Source organism: Euleptes europaea, chromosome 10 (genome assembly GCF_029931775.1).
Source record: "Euleptes europaea isolate rEulEur1 chromosome 10, rEulEur1.hap1, whole genome shotgun sequence".
Classification (NCBI taxonomy): Eukaryota; Metazoa; Chordata; class Lepidosauria; order Squamata; family Sphaerodactylidae; genus Euleptes; species Euleptes europaea.
The window spans coordinates 54,549,807-54,575,124 of NC_079321.1; the positions used below are offsets into that span (position 1 = coordinate 54,549,807).

The window sequence follows — 25,318 nt, forward strand, 5'->3', positions numbered from 1 at the left end:
AAGGGAGAGTGATGGGGTGGAAGGCAGGAAGAGAGTGAGAGTGAGAAAAGGAGGGGCAGGGAGAAAGAGTGACAGAGAGAGAAGTAGGGGAAGAGGAGAGTGAGCAAAGGTGTGGGGGGGAATGGGGTAGCTGTCCCCACAAGTTTCTTGTGAGTCCCCACTTGTTCCCCTCTAGTCCCTATTATCAAAATTGTCTTCTTAAAACTTCTTAAAACTAAAGTCTTAACGAAATGTTTCTGAACAGCATATGCAATCTGAAATTGTATTTTTCATACATTTTTCATACACTCAAGCCTCTCACTGACATATAGTCAACAGGCATCACAATATTTAATGGACACTTAGTAGACCGTCAGCACATTGATTAGAAGGGAGTGATTCTTTTAAGTTAACATTTACTGTGAGTTGTAGTGTCTAGACAGTTTTTCCTGATAACGATTAGCTGAGTATCATATGATGACCTGTTCAGGATTGTGCAAGGCAGTCCTTTGTGCCGGTAAACCTCCTAAAAGGGCGTGGTTGTATCAACAGTAGCAGTGCTGAAGGAGGGAGTGCCACAATTTCTTGGCTTGGCTTGCCACAATTTCTAGGTGGAAGGGAAATGGATGGCAACAACGTGATAACAGGCAAACCAGGAAAAACCTAGAAGGATACATAGAGTGTTTTAAGATCCGCAAAAGAAAGCCTGGGCGCGGGGAGGGGGGGAGGGGTCTAGGGCTGAAAGGGGATGAGATTTTCCAAATATTGTCATCAGCATTGAGATATCTTTCCCCCCTTATTGGCAGTTTTCAAGGGTATATCTATGAGGGATAATGAAAGTGTTGCCTGTTTGGAAAGTATTGTTTTGTCTTTTGGTTCTCGTAGGTTATCCAGGCTGTGTGACCGTGGTCTTGGTATTTTCTTTCCTGACGTTTCGCCAGCTGCTGTGGCAGGCATCTTCAGAGGAGTAACACTGAAGGACAGTGTCTCTCAGTGTCAAGGGTGTAGGAAGAGTAATATATAGTCAGAAAGGGGTTGGGTTTGAGCTGAATCATTGTCCTGCAAAAAGTATCAAAGGTAATGTGCTAATCATTGTCCTGTAAGTATCAAGGTAATGTGCTAATGAGGGTGTGGTATGTTAATATGGAACCATTGTATCCTGAAGTGATCTGTTAATGTGTGAATCCAAAGCTAATCTGCATGGCTATTGTTGACTGTAGTCTTTGTTAGTCTGGAGGTTTTCAGGACAGGAAGCCAAGCCTTATTCATTCTTAAACTCTCTTCTTTTCTGTTAAAGTTGTGCTGATGTTTATGAATTTCAATGGCTTCTCTGTGCAATCTGACAAAATAGTTGGTAGAATTGTCCAGGCTTTCAGTGTCTGGGAGTGGGCCAGGGGAAGCTGCTTCTGCCAGCTTGGTGCTGGCCGTGCATGTCCTTACCCACCCCTCCCTTACTTAGTCAGGTTGTAGCCGAGTCCTTCCCCTCACTTGGCTACAGCTCTCCCACCCACCAACTTTTCATCTCAATTATGGGGTGTGTTTTTGGTTTATTTGCTTCCTGGAGGATTTTTGCTTTCCTCTGGGCATAGAGCAGGGTTCACTGGGAGAGTGGGGGTGGGGGAAGGTAGTTGTGAATGCCCTGCCTTATGCAGGGGGTTGGACTAGATGACTTTGAGGTCCCTTCCAGCTCTATGTTTCTCTGTTTCTGTCATAGCTGGAATGGCAGATTGGGCATTGGGCAGATTCATTGGTGGGGGGAAGCTGTGCCTGCAAGCCCCCCTCCTCTGTTTCGGGGACTCCTTTATGGGGTCTGGGGAGGTGGAGCCATTCAGCAGCATGCCTAAATGGGGGCTGTCGGCTGCCTCTCACCGCTAGGTGGCAAAGGAACCACACAGTGGCTTGTACCCATGTGGGTTCCCAGGGGCGGGGCTTGCCACTCCATGGTTTTCCCCACAGCAGGAGGACGGGGGGTGGGGAATGAGTATATCAAGTGGCAGACGGGTTGCCCGATGTTAGATCCATCCCCATGCTGCGACAATGCTCCTGCAGTTGTGTTCATTAGCACTGTGGCCTAATTTTCCTCAATTGGTTGTGTGTGGCATATTGATTTCCTCTCTTGCCCGACCCTCCCCATGCCCAGGGATGCAATAAGTGACTCCTCAAGAAGTGCAGAATATATTTCAGCTCTTGGAATGTGTTTCTCTGTCACAATGACAATTAAAAGTTCATCTCCACGCTAATAGATGAGGCAGGCATTCATTGATTGCAAAGCTCAAGTTTTGTCTTCTGAGCCATTTGACTCGATTTAAGAATTTCAGGGGGGTTTTCTATTTCAAACCTTCAGCTTGCAAAACTATTCTCATATAACAATGCTTTCTGGAAGCTGATGCTGCTGAAGCATTAAGGACACATTGACAGTCTGTGGATTTCTGACCTAACCCCCACTCCTAACCCCCATTGCTATTTATTTTGTCACCATATCAAACTGGGACTTTATTTTCATCTGCTCATCTAGTTGTAGTTTATGTTTTACACTCCAGAGGCACCTTAGGAAATTTGGGATATTGTTTTATATGACTTTTCTAGGGCTATTCTAAATGCTGTTTTACTGGTTTTATTGATTTAATGGGATGTTAGGTTCTTTATAAGCCGCTCTGAGCCTGGCCTTGGCCAGGGAGAGTGGGGTAGTAAATTGAAATAACAAACAAACCCTCCATTATAAAGTTGTCAATTGGCAGGAGCGTTGTGGATGGGGCCATGGGGGGCACAGCATGACGAACGGCAGTTCTAGGTAGTGTTGCTAGGTTCCTCTTCACCACCGGCGGGAGGTTTTTGGGGCAGAGCTTGAGGAGGGTGGGGTTTGGGGAGGGGGAGGCTTCAATGCCATAGAGTCCAATTGCCAAAACAGCCATTTTCTCCAGGTGAACTGGTCTGTATCAGCTAGGGGTCAGTTGTAATAGTGGGAGCTACTGCCTGGAGGTTGGCAACCTTAGTTCTAGTCATAGCCAGAAACGCTAACTTTTTAGTGATTCCTAGAGCTACCTTGCAGGTGACAAAAGGTAGCTGTAGGAATTGCTAGAAACTATGGTTTGGTTTCTGACAATTTCTAGAGCTACACTTTGTCACTTACAGAAAAGATGTCCAATGCTGGATTAAAAAAAAATCTCCTGCCACAGTTTAGAGTGGTGGTAGGCAACAGGCCCTGCCCTGTGGGCTTGACAGCCCTACTTCATTTACAGAACACATTCCCACAGCTCCAACTGTAAATGAAAAAGTGTTCAATCTCATTTTGAAATTCATTAAAAAGTTCATATTTCAGTGGTAGAAATAAGCACTTGCTTAAAATGTGACTTCTTGAAATCATAAGTGGAAGAGTGCTATAGAACCCTGGCCTGGTCTGCATGAGATGCTAAGAAGGTGGTAGAGTCCAAAGAGGAGCAATGGATTGTGTAATTTCAGATTGCAGCGAGGAATCAAATTTTGGAAGAGAAATCAAATTTTGGAAGAGGAATCAAATTTTGGAAGAGAAAATCTCCTTGGAAGTAGAAAATTAGAACTGCAGGGAGCAGACCCTTCTTCCTGATATAAGGATTTTTATTGGCAGAGATTTTCATGAAGTAGCATTTGAATGAAGTAGCATTTGAATATGGCATTTTTCACATGCAGACTGACATAACAACCTCTACTACTTCTCCTGAGGATCCTACCACCACATTTTGCTGTATGTGTAGATCAGGTCTGAGACCTGGATAACTCAGTTCAAATCCTCATCCACCCGTGAAGCTTACTGAATGACCTTAAGAGTAGGCATGCTGTCAAAATCCTTACAGGGTACTTGGGAGAAATCACTGGGTAAAGTGTCATGTGATATGTATCAGCCCTGCATGAGTCATTCAGCAACAGAAGGGTTCATAGGATGTGCTTGCTTGTAGAACAAGTGGAGGTTCATAACATATTAGCAAATTACTTGCTTTGCAACTTCCAGAGAGGTCACTGGGTCAGGCTGCTGCAGCAAACATAATCAGGTGTCTTGTGGCTCTTTAAAGTCTAACCCCCCACCCAAAGATAAGCTTTCATGGACTCTAGCATACTTCACATGCAGTGACTGGTTATTTTACTGTTATCATTAGGGTTGCCAACCTCCAGGTACTAGCTGGAGATCTCCTGCTATTCCAACTGATCTCCTGCTGATAGAGATCAGTTCACCTGGAGAAAATGGCTGCCTAGGCAATTGGACTCTATGGCATTGAAGTCCCTCCCCTCCCCAAACTCGGCCCTTTTCAGGCTCCACCTCAAAAATCTCCACGTATTTCCCAACCCAGAGCTGGCAACCCTAGTTATCATAAGAGGTTTTTTTTTAAACATTAGCAGGCTCCAGGGGCCATGAAATGCTGGAAGTACACGGTGAAATATCATTGTGTAAAATTCAGATCTGATCATAACTAGAGAAACCATTACCTAGTAATGTCAAGTTAGTTAACACCTGCAATAAACTGGGAGTCCCAGTTTTTGCTGAGATAGTTTGCACAGTAAGATAAAAATCCCAGTTCAACCTGGGGAGAGTGTGTGAAACCTCTAAACGAATACAGCAGTTTCAAGTTAATTCTATCCAAATTAGGAGTTTCACATTGCATGCAAATAAAGGATCAGTCTATTTTCATGTGAAAACAACAACTGCAGTGTTTCAGGGCAAGTGTGTTATGTTAAACGTTTGACACATATGTGGGAGCAGCAGCAGCTGCTTCTCTCCCTCCCAGCCAAAGGCAATAAGACCAGACATTGTCACTGTTATCCCTGTTATAGGAAAACCATTTGGCCGCTCACATAACATCATCTCTTTGCTGAGAAAGTGTCTAAGTTGGCTCAACTCCTGGCCTCTCAGGTTCTGACTTCATTCCCCCCCACTTTCTCAGCTCTAATGTACTGTATGTTTGTTAGCAGAAATATATCTTTATCGGTATTAAGAACATAAGAACATAAGAAAGGCCCTGCTGGATCAGACCAAGGCCCATCAAGTCCAGCAGTCTGTTCACAGTGGCCAACCAGGTGCCTCTAGGAAGCCCACAAACAAGACGAATACAGTCCTTAACCCACTTAACTTGGAGTATGTGTGAATACAGTTCTCAACCCACTTAGCTTGGAGTAGCATCATTGACAGCAATAGTTAGACAATTCTAGCTTCACTCTGGCTTCATTAATGATGAAGCCAGGCTGTTCACTTCACAGCCCAGTCTCTGAGTTGCTCGTCTAAGTGCCCAAGGCGTGCTTGAGATTTTACTTTCCATCAGCATGCATCTTTCCACTTGTCCTTGGTGGTCTTTTGGAATGGTTAGATCAGGACACCGTTTCATATTTGCGGAGAGGAAACAGGAAAGACAGTAACCGCCAGGCGTAAGAGTCCGTTTTCTAGCTATCCTAGATTAAATTACAAAATAGCGGCACATTTGAAGAACATTTGTAGTGGGTTACTGCATTACATGATAGATACGACAATGGTAGGCATTTGGATCAAACACCTTAAAAAATGATTTGTGCTTTTCGCACGTGTGTCTAGTACATAATAAATAGTAATGTATCAACATACAGCACAAGCATGCAGGCCAGAAACATAGGATTCACCCAATGGGTGAAAGACATGACAACACTAAACACGCGTCCATTGACACATTAAACAGTGGCTTGGACTCACAAAAGCTTATGTTGAAATACATTTTGTTCTTTAAGCTGTCGCGAGACTCCTGTTCAATTTTTCTGCAGCAGAGTAGCAGGGACACACACTGAAATTACCATATGTATAGTTTAAGAAAAATATTTTTCACACTGAAATTACCATATGTATAGATTTAAGAAAAATCTTTCTTAAATGGTGTACATGTACATTGTTTCTACTTTCTAGGAATGTACATGGCTGGCCTGAATACAAGAAAATGGCAGGATGCTACTTTGGAGAAAGAAAATTAAAGCTGTTATTCAATCTCCATTTCAGCGTGTTTAAGTTGGGAGAGCAAGCATGGTGTAGTGGTTAAGAGCGGTGGTTTGGAGCATTGGACTCTAATCTGGAGAACCGGGATTGATTCCCCACTCCTCCACATGAGTGGCGGACACTAATCTGGTGAACCAGGTTGGTTTCCCCACTCCTACACATGAAGCCAGCTGGGTGACCTTGGGCCAGTCACAGTTCTCTTAGAGCTCTCTCAGTCCCACCTATCTCACAGGGTGTCTGTTGTGGGGAGGGGAAGGTGATTGTAAGCTAGTTTGATTCTTCCTGAAATGGTAGAGAAAGCCACAACTGTTCACTAGATAAGTCACTAGGAAACAAATAACTATTTGTGTGCTTCTGACTCTCTTCCCCTTCTTTATATTTTTTATTTGAAGTATGATGGAAGACAGATCACTAAGGTAGCTACTGGTAGAAACAATATGGGGCTATTTCTTTTCACCATGTTGACTTTACTGTCTTAAACAATAGTCACCTCCTATTCTCTTGCCCATATTTCTCTTGAGGCAAATTCACTTATTCCTGTCCACCAATCAGCTGCAATGAGTGATAATTTGACACAGCCAGATCTTTCACATCACTGTACTTTTCAGTACAGGCCCTCAGCAGAGTCATCAAGTGATAAGTCACTGGGTTATGGAATATCATCAGGTGGAGAACATACATGTCGGATTTAAGCCAGAAAGCTTGATAACAGATCCAGACTACTTTAAAATTCTGGACGCTTCCTTTGAATAAGATGTTGTGAGATCCTCCATAAAGGCAACTTCTTAACCATCAGCTGTTGCACTATGTGGTCATTTAAAGCACAGGTGTTGACAGAAACCTGTATAAAAATGGCATCTTGCTCATGTTTGCACTCCTCTTATCTGCTTAATTTATAGACAAAAATAAATTCTTAGTACCATTCTTGAGGTGCAGCCAACACAGCTCCCAGTGAGATTTGTCGCTTTAGTGTATGGTGTCACCCCTAAATGAACCACACAGCACATGGTTAGAATTGATGTCAGAAGCTGAAATAGCAACATAGACCGCCAACAGTTTTGCTGGGTGCCTTTTGCCTGACAAGCCTAATTTTTTACCTTGTGTTACTTTTCCAGACTACCGATTAATATGTTTGTTACATTATTATTTGGCCAGGCAAACTGTAGCCAACTCAGTTTCCCACTTTTTCAGACCCAGCATTTCAGCGTTTTCTTTCTTATGTAGTTTAGGCTTCTTATGCCAAAAAATAAACAAAAAACCCAACCCCACAATGAGAAATGTAGTTTTATTTCCATTCTCTCATCCCCACCCCCGAGACCACTGACCTAAGGAAGATTTCAGCAATGCAGTATAAACTACAAAACCAGGGTCATGTAATGCTTGTTTAAAGGACATTCACATGGCAGCAGCAGAGATGTGTTGTGGCTCAGCTCTATGCACACGGGATCGCAAATGTGATTTAAAAGTACAAAAGAGGTGTACAGCCTTTCCTCTGACCACCCTTCCCTTTGCATTGCCGTCCAAGGAACGTCTCTCCCAGTGAGACCTGCTTCCGTTAGTGTACCCTGACAGGCTAAAATAGACCGTAGGGACGAGATGGGTGGGTTCAGGACATCACACCTTTTGTCTCCCTTTCCCGCTTTAATCGACATGTGTGTCCTTTACCTATACCCCCTGCTGAGCTCAAGGGTATCAAGCACAGCTTGCCATTTTAAGTCTTTCAGAATTCCCTCTTCATCAGACTGCAAATCTCCTTAAACCCTAATGCTGGCTGGTGTTGGTAATCTAGAGTCGCTCTGCTAATCAACAAGTAACAATCATACCCTTGACCTATCCTGTTCCCTGTATGTCTTGGGACCCAGGACAGCTCCCAAGGAAAAGCCATTCCTATCACTAACTTCTGTACCGCAGCATGTAAGAAAAAGCCGGCTCGTTGAGTAAAATAATTTGTTTACGCCATTACCTGGAAAGTTATGTACTTGCAGTTATCTATAAAATGCGGTAATTAATTGTGACTACAACCAGAAACCATTTATTTCACAGTAGTCACATTAGAACAGGATTGTCATAGGTTCTCAGTTGTGATTGCAGCCTATGCATGTAAAAAGTTAACATGTTAACGCTCTTCATGCTGCTGTGCATTCTCATGGCAGAACTGGCTCAGAAATGTGGGCGTACCACATCCCATCTGGCTAATCTGACAGATGCATGCAAATAGCAGTGCTTTAGATAACTTGTGCTATTCCTAATACTATAGTTATTTTCCCTGCCAATTACATTTCGCTATAAATATGCGTGCCCTTAAGTTGATCCCAATATCAGTTTCAGCTAACTAATCAAATTATCTGCTAAGGGTTCAGGAATTATAACCCTCCCTTTATTTAAAAAAAAAAATGAGATGGCTTTTAACTCTCAGAACTTGCCAAGAATAGATTTATTTTAAAGTCGAAAATACTGTTTTCAGAACACAGACCTTTAGCTTTGATAAACGTTGCGCACAAGTCAGCAAAATCAAAGAGGTTAAAAAACAAAACAAAAACAAAAAACAGGAAGGCAAGGGTAAAATTTGGAGATTAATGCAAGGGAGTTCTCAACACTTTGGAATGGCTCCTGAACAAGCTAGCTTATAAGGCCGTATTTTCACATGAAAGAGCATCCATGCACAGTGGCTCACATTGAATCCACCACGTTTCTTCCATGCCTTTGCAAATGCTTTGCAGTAGTATATGCAGCCAAAATGCATGGGGGTGGGGGGAGAGACAACCATTCCACCTGGCTAGCTATACGGAATAGCTGCAGCACTTTCAAGAAGTCTCTACATGGTAGCTGTTTTTTTGCAACATGATCTTGAAAAAAACGGCCAAGTATATCAGCTCAAGGGTTTCAATGTGTATATTTTGATGACAGGCAGTATTCTTTTAGGAAAAGGTTGTTTTTCAATAACTTGACACTTTTGGAAGTGCTTAGAAACATACGACCATACTAAGGCTGCAATCCCACACACTCTTCCCTGGGAGTACACCAAACTGAACACAGTCAGTCTTAACTTGCTAGTACAGGCTGCTTATATCAAGTGGCACTGCAAGCATATTGCATGTTATCAAATACACACACACAAAAAAGTCGGTATTTTTTGGATTCAGGTATAATAGACCCCAACATTTTCGGTAAACCCAAAAAAGCTGAATCCCCATGCCAATATGGGATTTCCCCCAGCTTTTGTGGATTTACTGAAAATTTTCAGCTCTGTTATACTCTATAGGGAATCTTTATGGGTTTGAGGGGGGCAGTTTTTTTTAAGGTAGAGGCACCAAATTTGCAGAGGAACTGTTAGTGACTCTTCTTACACAAACCCCAGAGTTTGGTAAAGATTGGGTCATGGGGTCCAATTTTATTGACCCCCAAATGGAGGAAAAAAATGAAGCCCAATAAAATAGCCCCCTGACCCAATCTTTACCAAACTCGAGGGTTCATAAAGGAGAGTCATCAGCAACTCTACCTTAATTTGGTGCCTCTACCTTAACCACCCCCCCATAGATCCCCCGTAGACTATAATGGCCAAGATTTTCCCCACATCCTCTCCATTATCGGCTTTGGGGGGTGGGTAGTCATTTATGGCGAGATTCTCCGGTCTGATATAGGTTCATTGAAGCCTAAGGGGAATCTTTGTGGGGCTCTGGGGGGCTGTTTTTTTTAAATTGTAGAGGCACAAAATTTGCAGCATAGCTGCTTAGGACTCTCCTTACAAGAACCCCGAGTTTGGTAAAGATTGTGTCAGGGGAGCAATTTTATTGGCCCCCAAATGGAGAAAAAACAGCCCCCCTAGAGCCCTGCAAAGATTCCCCATAGGCTTCAATGGAGCCGTGCTCTTTAAATTTAAAGATCTGCCAAACCCGCCACCCAACCACGAATTGGGTGGCGAGTGGGGCTATAATGGTTTCACTTGACTTATGCTGGTTACGCACGGCAATAAAGATTGACTGACTGACTGAATTGGGTGGCGGGGTGGTGGTTGGCAGTTCTTTGAAATTTAAAGAGCCCTTTTTGACAGCAGCTGAAAAAGCTGAAAGTTTTCAACTTTTTCGAATAAGGCTTTTTTCCGGCTCCAGTCAAATGGCACTTTTTTGTTTCGGCATATCTGAATACACACCCCTACTCAGTACCACAATTTACACAACCTGTCAGTGTTAAAAAAAAATTCTTCCTATAGAATTATGGAAATAGGAGATGTGTGAATTTGCATGTATTGCTTGTAGACTAATTTCAAACCATGGCTATTGGTATTTAAAAAAATATATTTACATAAATGAGCCTATGTGGAAACCATGATGCAGACATAGAAAGATCTCCATGTTTTTATCTTTCCCTATTTTACTAAGTCAAGATTTATCCTCAGTGGTTCTAAGTACCTACATAATATATTCTCTGCTTTATTGTTACTGTCCTCCTGCATCAAGTAAGCATTTTATGCATTTTTCAAGAACAGCAGCCATTTCATCATTTTATTCTGTATTTCCAGAAGAGCAGTCCCTGAACCTATGTAGAAAACCAAATTTGAAATTTTAAGTAGTTTTAAAAGCACTTTCAGATATAATGAGGCCTGTTATTGTAAGTTAAAAAAAAACCCATTGGGCAGATGCAAGCACCAAAACATGCCTGAGGATTGTAGGCCATGTTCTCATAAAAGAAAAAAGATGATAGCAGAAGAACTAACTGGCATTCATAATGTATTTTTGAAGCCTCACTATCAAATTTTAATTTTGAAAGAAAGCTAACAATATTCTCATTATTTCTTCCAAAAGAGGTACAATTATGCCATAACCCTGGCAAATTTATTTACATCTTCCAGTACAGTGGGAGAGAAGACAGCTGGTGTCCTTCCACCGGCTCCTATTCTCTGCCGCCTCCCGCATGTAATGTGCTATACACCTAAAATGCTGGTTTCTATAGCAATTGAGACCGGATGGTTGTACAACAGGACTGACTGGGAGGAGTGTCTGGAGCTACAGCTTTATTCTCTCTCCTGTAATATCATGAGATTTAAAAGAACATATCTGTGTTACAAGGGGGACACTAAGACAGAGAAGGGCCAATTTTTTCATAATCTCCTATATGAAAGAGCCCCATTTTCCTTTATCAATCTTTAGGGCCAATTTGCTCACATCACCTGAATAAAGTTTTTATCATATTTCCCTGGGCCTCAAAATAAAGAAAATGCAGAGAATTTTAGTTAATGCACAGAATTATCAAACATGATGGCATCAGCTTAGATTTTAATTTCTTTTACTGTGGAAGATGGGACTATTCAAAAGGAGAGAAGGTGTTGTTTAGACACCTCTTGAGCCTGGTGGAAGGTAGAATTCCCCCCAAATGACTGAATTGTGCCAATGGCCTGACATGGAAGAAGAACAAAAAACTTTCTTAAAAAATGGAAGATTTCTACATTGCTCTTATTGCATTAACACCAAAAGTTCTTACAAGGTAGCAGCCACTTAGTCACTTTTCAAGGCTAGCCATCACACAAAGGCATGCAAACAGCCAGAGTTCATTGCATTTTGCTTTATGTTTAGTGCTGCTGATCATTCAGGTTGCTGTTCTTACCTTTCTCAAACAACTCAATGTTCACCCAAATAAAAAGAATATTGAACTGATGCTGGAAGAGCAGCAGGTAAGTCTACACATTCAGCACACACCAATAAGGAAACACTCAGGAGTTGTCATATTATAGGATAATTTAAAAAAAAGAAAGAAAAAAGTTTTCTGTGCATCATTGTCAATTTGAAGTCCCATTGAATCATGATGTCCCTTGACGTTTTTGTTGCTGATTTCGGATGACTTCTAATTGTTTTTTGCATTGCTGGTAATACGTGGAAAGGCTTTTGTTTTCATCTAAAAGCTTTTTATGTTCTTGTACCAGACGTGATGTGTTTTGCTGGTCTTTTTCATCCTGGTCCAGTTCTGCTATTAGTTCTTGCCTGAAACAAAAACGGTTGAAATTAGAATTCCGAAAGAAAACTCCATGATGTACATGGACAAATAGCTAGAAGCAACCTTTTACCATTACTTATTAACACAATGCATCACACTTCAGGCAGGAATGAAGTGAACATCAGGAGACCCTGCGTGTCCAGGGGAATCACAATAACCAATTAATAATTAGTGATCTAGCTGGTAGATCTGTACCCCAACATAGCAGTTAGGGCTTCTTTTATGCCTCCGTGAATGCTCCCCAGAATAGATCCATTGCTGGGAATCCATTCATTAGCTGACCCCATCCATCATATGCTTAAGAGCCCTGAATGTTGGATAATTGCTGTGTTCAACTTATGCACATGCTTATAAACTAAAAAGAGGAATTAGCGTTAAGTTCCCTCATTAGGGCCAAACTGACACTGTGGCAAAACTGGGGTTGCCAGAGAAAACCACCTAGCCAGTGTGCCTTCCTGCTACAGTAGTGTGTCCCTCAGTTCTTGCAGCAACATCCAACGAGGTGGTGAAGGGGAGAGGAAATACATGGCCTGAGATGACGTAAAAGAAACTTCATAAGACATGGACAAAGAGGAATGCGTGTAACGGTCAGGTTTTATGTCACAAGGTTAGGTCTGCCGCAATACATAACTTGGCCCTGAAACAACCAGTTGCATCTAATTTATACAAAGGCAAACAATCTGCTACAGAAATGCAACTCTCTTCGGAGAAGAAAGTCGACGAGTCTATGCTGCTATCACCCATTCCATTACTACTCATCTACAACTTTTTTTAAAGACCAGCTAAACGTAGACTTGGAAGACTTTCCTGGCTCACAAAGTTGAAAATTGTTTAAGTTTTCACCATTTTTACACCATTCTCAAAATAGCTTGTCTTCTATGTTGAGATGAACTCTTGTTAAAATAGCAGAGGCAAGAGTCACACAGACTATTTTCTCAACTGTCACTTGATTTAATTGATGAAGTAAGCATTCAAAACACTTTTGACCTCTAATTTTAGATGACTGAATATCCCAAGCAGTCTTGCAATGAATTATTTTTCATATGGGCCCAAAGACCCCGGTTAATTACAGGGAAGAGGTTCTATAGTTCAGCTGACTGAAGTACTCCTTTGATATCTACTAGTGAAGAAACAATGGGACTGCTCCATATCAATCTTCCTAGTTGCTTCCTTTCCTACTTGAACCCATGAATAAAGCAGGAAAGTACAGAAAATGCTGCTGCGGTAATCAGGAGAACTGCTGCTAGACACCTGGCAGAAGGTTCCAACTACGTGTTCCACTATTGTGGAAAGCCAAGGCACTGGGAAAAGAAGAGGTAGCATCAGGATGAGAGGCTGATTGTAGAATTGTAGTAGCATCCTTGGAGGTGAAGGGAACACTAGATCACTGATAACAGGATTAATATACCAGAGCCTGAGTGAAGCAGCGTCCTTGGAGGTGAAGGGGACTCTTGATCACTGATAATAGGAATAATACACCAGAGCCTGAGTGAAGAAACTAATCATGGTCCCACAGTAGGTTGGAAAGGCTTCTTTAGGATGTTCTTTAATACCACCCCCCACTCACACCTGAAGCGTACTGCTGAGTTGTAACCGGGTGCTGTGACCCTAAAACATAACATATAGTATCTTGTCTGATATGAAACAGAAGCACTCCTGTTGCAGAAGCAGTGTCTCCAGTGCCTGGAATAGATTAAGCGCTACCAACTATCAGCACGGTATGATTCTAAGCAATTGAAAAACAAAGGTGGGTCAAATAGGACAGCATGTTTTTAATCCGCTGTTTACCTCTCCCATGGAATATCTGGGTCTCCCAGATCCTAGTCTGAAACTCTAACCACTACACCTTACTGGCTTTTTGCACAGTAGCTGCTGTTGAACAGTAGTGAGCAGCTGGGCCTGGGTGAGTCAGCAATAGCAAGTTGTTGGTGATTGCTGCCAGCCCCAGCCCCAATGAGTCCTCCCTCAAAGTCCCAAACACACTGACCCCTTCTCCACTGAGTTTTACTAACAGAAACCAAGTCTTGAAGGCTGGCAAAACTGATGCGGTTGCCTGTCAATGGTCACTGAGTTGCAGGTGCTGCTTTTATTATTATTTGGGGGGGGGTTAATCCCCCCCAGGTTGTTTTTTTTTAAGATTTCAGATTTTTCTGTGCACTTGGGGCTTTTCAGGTTCGTAGAAAAATATGCCTTGTCTATTCATGGCCCCAATCTCCAGATTTCAGTATCCATAGTTGGGGCCATATTGAGAATTAAATATACAGATACTAGCAGGGAACCTGCAAGGACTTGCCAAGGCATCTCATTGTCCCCTCCTTTTCCTTCCCTGAAAGCCCCTATGGCCTCTCCTGATTCCTTTTCACCCAACCTACTTTTCTCTACCCTCACATCTTCAGGTTCCCCTCCTTCCCCCCTCCGGCAACCCCTCCCTGCAAAAACTCTGGCTGAGCCCAGATATGCGATGGGAAGCCGGCAAAGACTTGCAGAGGGTACTTCACTTTCTCCTGTATCACCTCACCCATAATTTCTCTTTCCCTCATTCTGGCAGCCCTCATATACCCACTTTTCTCTGCTTCCTTCTCTCCTTCCCACCTACCAACCAACCCACCTTTTATCTGTCTCCCCTAGTCAGCTATATTTGTTTACTTAATTGATATCCTGTGTTTCTCCAAGATAGGAACTCAAAGCTGCTTACACCATTATCTTCTCCTTCATTTAATTCTCACTATGTGGTAGGATGGGATGAGAGTGTATGACTAGGCCCAAAGTCACCCAGTGAGCTTCCACAGCAGAGTGAGGACCTGAACCTGGGTCTCTCAAATCCTAGTCAGAAACTACTCACCACACTGGCTTTTGTTGAGTAGCTGCTGTTGAATAGTAGTGAGCAGCTAGGTGAATCATGCAAGTTGACCAGTGATTTGCCACCAGCCTGGCCCTGATGAATCCTCTCTCAAAAGCTAAAACAGGCTCTGTTTCTTTCCCCTTTTCCTGTCAGAAACCAAGGCTTGAAAGTTGGCAATACTATTGTGGTTGCTTAGTAATGGCTACTGAAGACATTTATTTCTGAAAGCAACAGGCATTCCTTTCTTCATTTTATGGGGTTTTAACCCCACCAATGTTTTTTCTAAGATTTCAGATTTGTCTGCAAACTTGATACTTTTCTCAGGATTGTAGAAAGCTTTGCCTTTTCTGTCCACAGCCCCAATATAGGTATCCACAGATGGGACCATGTTGAGTTTAGATATACTGCTATCACCCAGTCTTCAAGGATTGCAGAAAGACAATAACTTCTTTATGAAATTACAGCTGTGTGCCATGTTTTATTGAACACAGATTATACAGCCTAAAAGCTAACCACTTAAAAGAAAAAAACAAACATTTTACTTACTTTCTTTGCAGCAGCAGCGCAATTTCTGTCTGAACTTTCATGTATTCTTGTGCCATTTTACAATGTTGTTCAAACACAGCCATAGATTCTTTTGAGTTTGGGCATGGTGCTAGAGGCTGGAAATAATATCAGGCATGTTAGAAACAAATAATGTGATATCTCAAGTATCCAGGTTTTCAAAATTTATCTGCAGTGTTTTTATACCAGCTTTTAGAAACAAGTTATCCTATGCCCTGGAAAACCGTGATAGTGTACTGATTTAAGCCTGACATTTGCCTGTCTTGCTAAAAGAAAGCCTTTGCCATAAAAAATGAATTTCACATTATTCTAGGTAATCTGCAGAACAAATACATGCTGGCAAATAAACAAAGCAATAGGGACCCATCAATCCTGAGCAAAATGTTTCAAGATGGGCATCCTAACTCCCCCAGGTCTCTGTGATGACTCAGAGGTATTCATGCCAAGGTTTTGGTAGTTGGCTATTTCCTCAGTGCTAAACAAGGGATTGGGGGCTCACAAGCAAGATGTACTTCTGAAGACATGCTAGAGAACTACCACTTGATTTTCTGAGATACTGTATCAGAACAGCTAATGATAGCATCAGGTTAATAAATTCAGATGTAAAGGTTGTGGACTACAGTTTCTACACCTTGTTCTTACATCAAATAGGGTCAGCCAAGCCTCTTTTTTCCTCTCGCACACTGTCACAGAAACAGGCGAGTGTAAAAGACAAACCAATACCTCCCTTCAAAGAAATGACCAAAAACATCATAGCACAGTGCATACCAAATTGAGACATATAAATAAAGCATACAATTATTTACCTGCAACTGGTGGTCTAATGTAAGATACGCCATTGGGATGGAGTTATCAGACCCATTCGTATCTGTTATGAAAATACACAGATTCTGAGCTTCAACTATTCAAAGTGATCTTAAATATGCTGGATCTTTGCAAGGGCCCACTTCAACAATGATGCCATTAGGAGGTTGTAAAGGATAGTTTGACATGATTTAAGTATTGTGTGGCACCTGCTTATCTGTTATTGTTTACAAATGGAAAAAGCTGGTTGTCTATGCTAACTGGTCATGGGATAAAGCAATTTATGACCGATCAGCCGCACGTAACTGCTAGATAGTGGAAATGTAACTATGTCAGGTTCAGTATGTGAATGGTCTCTGTATTTTTATTCTAGTAGCTGTTTGAGGCTACTGAATTTTAATATCCGAGGTTAAGCCAATATGCTGCTTTGGTTTTAAGACAGTTAACAATTTTAAGACAGTTAACAATTCTAACAATTAATGCTGGGTACTGTGTTGTACCATGTTTTTATTGTTGCTTTATGCTATACTGAAAACTGCCTTGAGGGCTCTGTGGAATCATGCAGGATACTGTCCCCTAAAGAATTAAACAAAATAACAGCATTTGTTGGACTATGAATGCAACAACCACTGTGCTACTGTTGTTAAGTTGTTCCTCCCGGCTAGTCTGTTTCTAGGTTTAATTTTCCAGTCCTATTTATGAAGTATTATAACTTATTATTATAGCACACTGAATACAAGTGTACACTCCTATGGTGGATTACTGTTGGATGAAAAATATGTAGGAAGGCAGGTGGAGTGTAGTGGATGTAAAAGGTAAAGGTCCCCTGTGCAAGCAATGGGTCATTCCTGACCCATGGGGTGATGTCACATCCTGACATTTACTAGGCAGACTTTGTTTACGGGGTTGTTTGCCAGTGCTTTCCCCAGTCATCTTCCCTTTACCCCCAGCAAGCTGGGTACTCATTTTACCGACCTTGGAAGGATGGAAGGCTGAGTCAACCTTGAGCCGGCTACATGAAACCAACTTCCATCGGGATCGAACTCAGGTTGTGAGCAAGCTTGGACTGCAGTACTGCAGCTTACCACTCTGTGCCACGGGGCTCCTCTTGGTTGAGCTCTGCTTTATTGTGGTCAATTTCTACCACATGATTCAGCCTATAAAGCCAGAGTAACTTTTTCATGCTGCACTGGTGGTCTCACAAACGCTACTTTTTGCTGCAGGCCAATTTAAGCAGCTGTTTCAGTGAGAAGTATTGTCCCTTTAAGTCTGAAGGTCATACAAAGGTATCCCATTTGACATATACACACTGCTTACTGTTTTATATTAAAATATTTTACAAACCATCTCATGTATGGAAGTTTTTCTCCAAGTACTTGTTTTGTAACAAAACTGACACTCTAAAGCCTAATAGCACAAGCTTTGTAAGAAGCACTGGCAATACATGTGCAATAGGTACCTTTAAGGTAAATGTGTCCCCCCACCCCAGCATGTGCTCGTTTTATATTATGACCTCAAATGAAGGAGGGAGAGAAAACAACAAGGCTGCTGATGTTTGCTTGCTTCCCACTAGTGACAGAGGGAGACCAAGCATGAGGACATACTCCTCTGGCTGCTACTGATGCTGGATCATGTTCTGGAGGGTGGGCACGTAAGAAGAAGAGTTGGTTTTTATATGCCGACTTTCTCTACCACTTATGGGAGAATCAAACCGGCTTACAATCACCTTCCCTTCCCCTCCCTGCAACAGACACCCTGTGAGGTAGGTGGGGCTGAGAGAGTATGACTAGGCCAAGGTCACCCAGCTGGCTGCATGTGTAAGAGTGGGGAAGCCAATCTGGTTCTCCAGATTGGTGTCAACTGCTCACGTGGAGGAGTGGGGACTCAAACCCGGTTCTCCAGATTAGTCCACTGCTCCAAACCACGGCTCTTAACCTCTACACCATGCTGGCTCCCTAGTAAGGCAAGCAAGTAAGAGCACTGTCTACATCTAAACTTTATGTCTAAAGGTTTAATTTTAGAGTTACACATAGCTCCTTATCATAACATCAAATTATTGATGAAAAACCCAAGCATCCGTAAGAACTTACCCGTAGAATCATCGGGAGTCCACGGAAGACTACGAGCTGGCTTTTCAGAGGTTGGTCCCGAGGTAGTGATCATTCTCACACTAGGACTAGATGATCTACTGCTGTTTCTACTCTCCTGTAGGAATACATTTTAAAACCATTACACGGATGATGCCCACTCTACCTCGCCCCCAACAGGAACTTGCTTTCAGAGTACTTTTCAAAACGTCCTGCTACAGTAATAAAATATTTATTCTATAAAAAGTTGTTAATCTCAAATGCTTGAAATTAAATATTCCAACTAGCTTCATTTATAGCTGCTGGTGTTGGGAAGCTTCCTCTGCTCTTTTAGCCCGTTCCCGCAGCATAATGACTAAGGAGAGAATTCAGACTTCTTCCTCGTGCTGAGAAACACGGAGCAGCGTACATCCCACCGTTTCCTTTCTAAAGATCAAAAATGGTACATCCAGATTATACACTGATTTATGACTGTGTGCAGTTCCATGGGGAAAATGAAGGTGGTATATCACCAATGCAAAGACAAGCTGGCCACTGAGGGAAAGAGCCATACTCTTCCCTTTATATTGCGTGAAGGTGACTACGATGTACAGCACCCAGAGCTCCTTGGAGGTAGGCTAGGACAAAATATACTAGACTGATATATAGAGACAGGCAGGAGCCTTACTCCAGCAAGAGATCATTGTGCCCGCACAGTGTAGGGATCCAGAGCTGTTCTGGGTGGTCAGAGGCCTGATGTAATCTGGCCTGCAGGAGGAGGTAGATCACTTGGTGGCCTGCTGTGACCATTTCGCTCAGCAGTTTGCGGATCAAATTTCTCATGTCCATTTCAACTTGAACTCTACATCAGCAGTGACAGAGTCAGATGGTATCAAGGTGCTGAAATGTTCAGTTGCTTGGAATGCTCCTCAATTTGTTCACTCTGAGGATGTGGAAAGGATCCTTGGAGGTTTGAGGCCTACTACCTGTTTGTATGACTCTTGATCTTCCTGGCTGCTTTGGGGGGGGGGGGCTGGCTTTCTGGGTCCAAGAGGTAGTTGACGCCTTCTTGGGAAGAGGTAGTTGTCCCAGCGTGAAACAGGCTGTGGTGTGTCCACTTCTAAAGAGACTACTCTAGACCCAGGAAATCTCAGTAACTACTGACCAGTCTTAAAATTTCCATTCCTAAGCAAGGTGATTGAATGGGTGGCGGCTGGACAAATTCAAGCTTTTTTGGATGAGGCAAACTGTTTAAATTCTTTCCAGTCTGGTGTTAGGCCTCGTTGCAGGGCCGTAATGGGGTGGGGGCAGGAGGGCAGCCACAGCCCCTATGGCATGCAGAGAGGGCGGTAGAACTGCCTTTCCTGTAGGCGCCTCTGTGCTGGGTAGGAGAGGCAGTTCTGCCGCCCTCTCTGCCTGCCACAGTGGCAGCAGCTGCCCTCCTTGCCCCCCCCCCCACTCATGGCCCTGCCTGGTTGTAGGACTGAAACCGTCTTGGTCACCCTGCTGGATTCTCTGGGAAATGGACAGGAGTGTGACTCGTTGATTCTCCTTGCTCTCTCGGTGGCTTTCCATACAATCAATCGAGGCTTCCTTCTGGACTGCCTTTCCGGGCTGAGATTGGGAGGCACTGTTATGCTGTGGTTTCGATCCTACCCGAAAGGCAGATTTCAAAAGTTGGTGCTGGGGGGCTGCTGCTGAGCCCCTTGGCCTGTGGCCCTACAAGGTTCTATCTTATTCACATTGCTCTTTATCATCCACGTGAAACTGCTGGGTGAGGCCATCTGGAGATTTGGGCTGGGCTGCCATCAATATGCAGATGACATATCTATCTTGAGCTTCTGGCTGATCCTGTGAAGGCTTTAGAAGCCCTGAACAGGTACCTGGAGGCAGTTTTGGAATGGACATAAACTAATAAACTGAGCTTAATTAACTTGATAATAAGCCCACTATCAAAACTAGATTATTCCTCTGAATCGACTCAGTCAGGATAGTTTTAAGACTTGGACATGATGTTTTAGTGCCCATGAGATGAATTTTGCTACTGTTTCTATAGTGTTCTTGTCAGACCCTGAAAGGAGGTTTAACAAATAATTCACAGAATGGCCTGGATAGGTAGCCATAAGGGGAGCTAACTAACATAATTGCTCTTTGCTCAGCAAGCACCTTGCAGGAAAACAAACAATATATAATGGGTTCAACAGTTCAACAACCTGAACTCCACAGGAACATAACCTCTGCCCTTAAACCTACCAGTTAGCTCTACTAAAGGTAGTGCATTAAAACGGGCTAAGGAGAACAACTTACAATAAGCAGGAACCAAAACTCTTTGGTACCACAACTGACGGGTTTGTTGCCTACAGGTTTTACATGCAAGCTTCACAATCACTAGAGCTATGGAGATGGTGGACTGTGACTAGAACTTAATTTCTTCCTTCCTTGTTGCACCTAAATGTTTCCCTTCAATGAGGCTATTTGCAGTCTGTGCTTGGATTGCAAGGAAGTTTGAACAATTATCTGAACAGAGTTAGAGTGAAAGCAGGTGTCAGTTGCCATCCTCCTGTGCACTGGAGGGACATTTTGATACACCGTGGGCTTTTCTAGAAGTCTGTTTATGCCTTGTATGTGTAGGAATGATTTTGTGATAACTGAGCTACTGTTGCATGCTGGCCCCGGCCCCGGCCTGGTGTAACTCTCTCTCTAGTGAGACCAAGGCCTTGCAGAACCTGATGCAGTTCTGCAGGGCCTGTAAGATCAAGATGTTCTGCCAGGCCTACAGCTGAGGGCAGCCTCCCTATCATATCTGGCCTCCCTATCTCCCCACTTTTTTCATCTCAGTTTTCAACTTATCGATTATGGCAGGGGTCCTGATTGCCGCCCTGGACTCTCTGTGGCCTAGTGTTCTATTAATGGCGCCAATAAGTATAATTAGGTTTTAATGGCTCATTGTTTATAATTTTTAATTGATTTTAGTGTATAGTTCTGTTGAATTTTATGTGTTGTATTATTTAACGATTGTTAGTTGCTATGAGCCTGGCCTTGGCTGGGAAATTGAGTGGGGTACAAATTGAATAAAATAAAGAGACAAAATTTAAGAGCAGTTTTTCTCTCTCCAACACTTCCTCTAGGAACCATCATTTGGATGCTGATATTATGACTTTTATATACCTGCACTTTTCAAACATACCACTTTAGATAGAAGTGAAAGTCTGGATAATTGCAAGTGTGTATCTATGGCTCAGCAGCTAAGTTTCCTAAACAAAACTTTTGGGGAAATGTTCCATTCAGAAAAGATTCATAGTAAGGAATGAAGTTGTTAAATAACCACCAAGGAAGCCAACCACCAAAAAATCAAGCACAGCCCAAGCATCATATAACTGGCCTGAGAAGTTTAATTTAAGACTCTGGCAGACACACCACTGCATGTGTAACATTTAATGACTATTACAAAAGGGAAGTATTAATAAAATCTGCTGCCTGTTATGCATGGTTCACTTGGAATTAATTTCCACCAAACTCAATTTTATTTATTTATGTTATTTATAGTCTGCCTATGTCACTGGGACTCAAGGTATGCTACACAATGTAGATCAATGCAATCAATAGGATGTTGTCTCTAATAAGCAATGAATAAGACTAGAATTGCAGATATCTGAAACAAAGCTGGGACTGCTCCCAGATGAGTGTGCAAAGGATTGTAGTTTACTAAAACTACAAAATGACAAGACAAGCAAAAGAAAAACAGCAGACAATTAAGATACAAGGTTGAGATTTTTCTCGCTAATACAATATAGAGCTACAAAAGAACACATTCAGTTTCCCATCACACTTCCACAAATATTTCATGTCTTTGTATCAGAAATGTTCAAGAACTTTAAAACTTTAATTTTGTGATACCCCCCATTTGAGTAGTTAATATATCATCCAAATTATTTATAAAACTGAGAGCATCAATGAATGATGAAAATGTTGCTCAAAACATTTTAGGACTTATAAAAAGGAGAGACTCTTACCTGGTTGGATTCTGTTCCAGCAATGCTAAGGTCCTGAATGGATCTGCGCCTCTGTTGCCCGTTGCCTGCTGACAAGGGGAAGGAAAAAATGCTGAAATGCAGTCAAACAAAGTAAGACGGGTGTGACTGTTGTAGAAACAGCTTGGAATTTGTACGGATCCAGAGAGGGGAGAGAGAGCGTGTTTGTCTATGGGCAGGAGGGGGACAGCAGAGGGACAGCTGCAAAGTTTTAAGTAAAAAAAAACAACAACCCACGCTGGCATGTCAACAGAAAGCGTATCCTAATACAATAACCACTCCTACCCCATGAATAGCTTCTGCACTTTCCTTCACCATCTTCTGTCACATGTGCTTAACGCTTGGGGGGCTGGCACTGATGACGACATCTATTTCAAGGAGGTTACGTTATGGGGATTTCTAGAGAAGGCTTCTCAGACGGGATACTGCCAGCCATCTCTGTTCTTTATACTGATCAGTGAAATTAGTAATCAGCAGTGCCATTTTTAAAAAGCCTTTCCTCCCTGCCTGTCCTAGCAAACACAACCCTCAAATAGTATTCAAGTAGTCATTCTCCTTATTTTCTGTTGAGAATCAAATGTACTTATTTGTCTGAACCTAGTAAAGACTTTTTCCTCCCAAGTTTAAAAATGACCAACCATTGATGTGATTGGTTCTTTCCTAACACACATCTGTAGAAGTTGCAAGACAGTCAAGCAAAAAACTTACAGAAGACAACATGGTTTGATGTGTATAATTTCTTCTTTCACTACAATGATTAAAAAAAAAAAAAGATAGTGGTCCTGGGAAGTTCGCTCAACTATCCAAAGGGAAACACCAACATGTTAGGATTAACAGCTGACAAAATGCTCAGAATTCTCGGTCTCTGAAGGTTGCATTACATAACTTAAAAAACCAAAAATAAAACCCAAGACCAGCAGCAGCACTTAGAGCAAGCACTCCAACAATGACAAGCTCATGCATAAACTTCCCAGAGACCCTCAATTGATCATTCTGTGTTTGCACCACACATTTTGCTTTTTATGAATGTCTCAAATTCAGCTTCGAATTTTTTTCAAGGCTTAGTAAAAATGACAGACTGATTTTACAAAATAGGGTCATTCTATTTTGTTCACACATTCGATGAGGTGAAAGTGACAGAAGACTAGTCTACGCAGTGTAAGAAATGAATGATCTTCTTGAAACAATTCTTCTGAATACTGTTTTGGTGAGTATCTTGGGTTGGGTCCAGCACAGCATTTCCATAAATGCAAAGCATGTCTTGTTTCGTGGCTTCCTAGAGGCACCTGATTGGCCACTGTGTGAACAGACTGCTGGACTTGATGGGCCTTTGTCTGATCCAGGATGGTTTTTCTTGTTATATCTTATGCTATGACTTTTTCAGTTCTCCTTCCCATAGAAGCCTAAAATGCAATATAAAATCCTACTCCTAAAGGAGAGGGGGAACCCCAAGAAACAGGATTTCAGGAGGCATTCTGGGTTCCTTCCCACCAAAGGGTGGGTCCAAGGTCATTGCACCCATAGAAATATCATGCTGGATCCAACCCATTGTCTTTCCTGGAGTTAAACTGTTAGAAGTTGTGTGTTCACCAACATCTTTTTTTCTCACAGAAGCATTTTATTTAGTAAGTTTTAAAAAGCACTTCAGAGAAATGAGTAATTTAAAAGTTTTAGAAAGTAGGCAAAATTTGAGATGGGACTGTATTCTTTAGCTTGGATGCAAACCCTGCTCCAACTAGACTTCCATAGTATTGTTCCTGGAGGCAGGTTTTCAGGGACACAGTGGGCTGTAGCAGTAGAGGGGAAGCAGCCAAGTCATTTTCCTCTCCCCAAGATTTCCTTGTATTACTTTGGAACTAAGCCTCAGATTTGTTGCTGATATTCTGACATGCAACAGAATTCAGCATTTCCAGCTATTCAAGATACAAAGAGAGAAAGTTCTCAGCTGGTCCTTCATTTGCTCCCTTAACACATGTAAAGTAGTATGCCACAAAGAAAGCGTATTATCTGAAGTTTTTTCACTGAAGGCAACAATTTAGTTTTTCAATTCAACTGTTCATTCACAGCAAAGTTTATTTTGTTGATGAACTTGCCCCCGACTAACAATTCAGCATGGCCCTCAAGATGATCCACCCATGGCTGATATAACAATTATGTACACATTTCATTCAACAGTTCCATTCTAAAATAAGTTCAGCTGAAATAAACTTGCAAAAAAATATGTGGAATACTCATTCTGATTTCAGATTAGCAACATTTGTGAATCTAAACAACTCAGCACATGCATGGCTAAAATACTGTATCATGGTCATCAAAAAAGTTAAAATAATCAGTGTGGAGCAGAACTAAACATGAATCATTTTTTTCATTCAGGAAGGTTATGCTCAGTAGCACTGTAGAGATCAAACTTTTAAAATTCAGAAACCTTCAAACCAGCAACACAAGGCAAAAGCAAGCTATTAGGCGAACATATTTTCAGCACTGTTAATTCTTGCAGGCATTTAGCAAGCAGCTCAAACACAGCCAAAAAAGCAGAATAAATACTTGTTGCTCCTGTATTAACATGAATACATGAGTAGGAATCTGGCCATAGAAGTACACACTGTAAACTTTAATTTTCCATACTATATTTTTACAACTTCTTTTAGATTTTTTTTTAACTTTAGGGGAAAAAACCCCATGGTATTAAAATACTAGAGAATAATCTGCTGCACAACTGATAGCTAGCGTGTGCAGACTTCCATCAAGTTCCAGTGATTGTGTAACACTGGGTAAAAATAAGGGAAAGGCAATAGAAAAGAATCAAAGTGATTTGGTTCCTTGAAAGTTTGTGACATCTGACAAAACACCTCAGAAAAAGAAAAGTATAAGAAAAACAAGAGCCTACTAACAACATAAACCATGGCATTTCTAGGAAATGCACTCCTAAAAAGTAATTACAGTTTCTGTAGAGGCTTCTTAGAAGGGTATTCAGAAGTTCTTAGACGAGCATCAGTCTGAAGTTTTAATAGAAGTTTTCACATTTGTTGATTTTGTCTTCTGGTCATGGTTTTAAATGTAT

General features: G+C 42.0%; 1 protein-coding gene across 4 annotated transcripts in view; it reads right to left on the reverse strand.

Moving 5' to 3' along the window:
* Nucleotides 1-11,491: 11,491 nt before the first annotated feature.
* MAP3K7 (mitogen-activated protein kinase kinase kinase 7) overlaps nucleotides 11,492-25,318 on the reverse strand; it is a 31,468-nt gene continuing 17,641 nt past the window's right edge. For 2 of the 4 annotated variants that reach the window (XM_056856485.1, XM_056856483.1), the window contains 5 exons: nucleotides 22,240-22,304; nucleotides 18,251-18,365; nucleotides 16,163-16,224; nucleotides 15,339-15,454; nucleotides 11,492-11,937 (listed from right to left, as the gene is read on the reverse strand). In XM_056856485.1, the coding sequence (XP_056712463.1) occupies nucleotides 11,757-11,937; nucleotides 15,339-15,454; nucleotides 16,163-16,224; nucleotides 18,251-18,365; nucleotides 22,240-22,304 (539 nt within the window). In that variant the 3' untranslated portion in view covers nucleotides 11,492-11,756. Of the gene's footprint in view, nucleotides 11,938-15,338; nucleotides 15,455-16,162; nucleotides 16,225-18,250; nucleotides 18,366-22,239; nucleotides 22,308-25,318 lie in introns of all 4 variants that reach the window. The other 2 variants (XM_056856484.1, XM_056856481.1) reach the window with 1 other exon arrangement.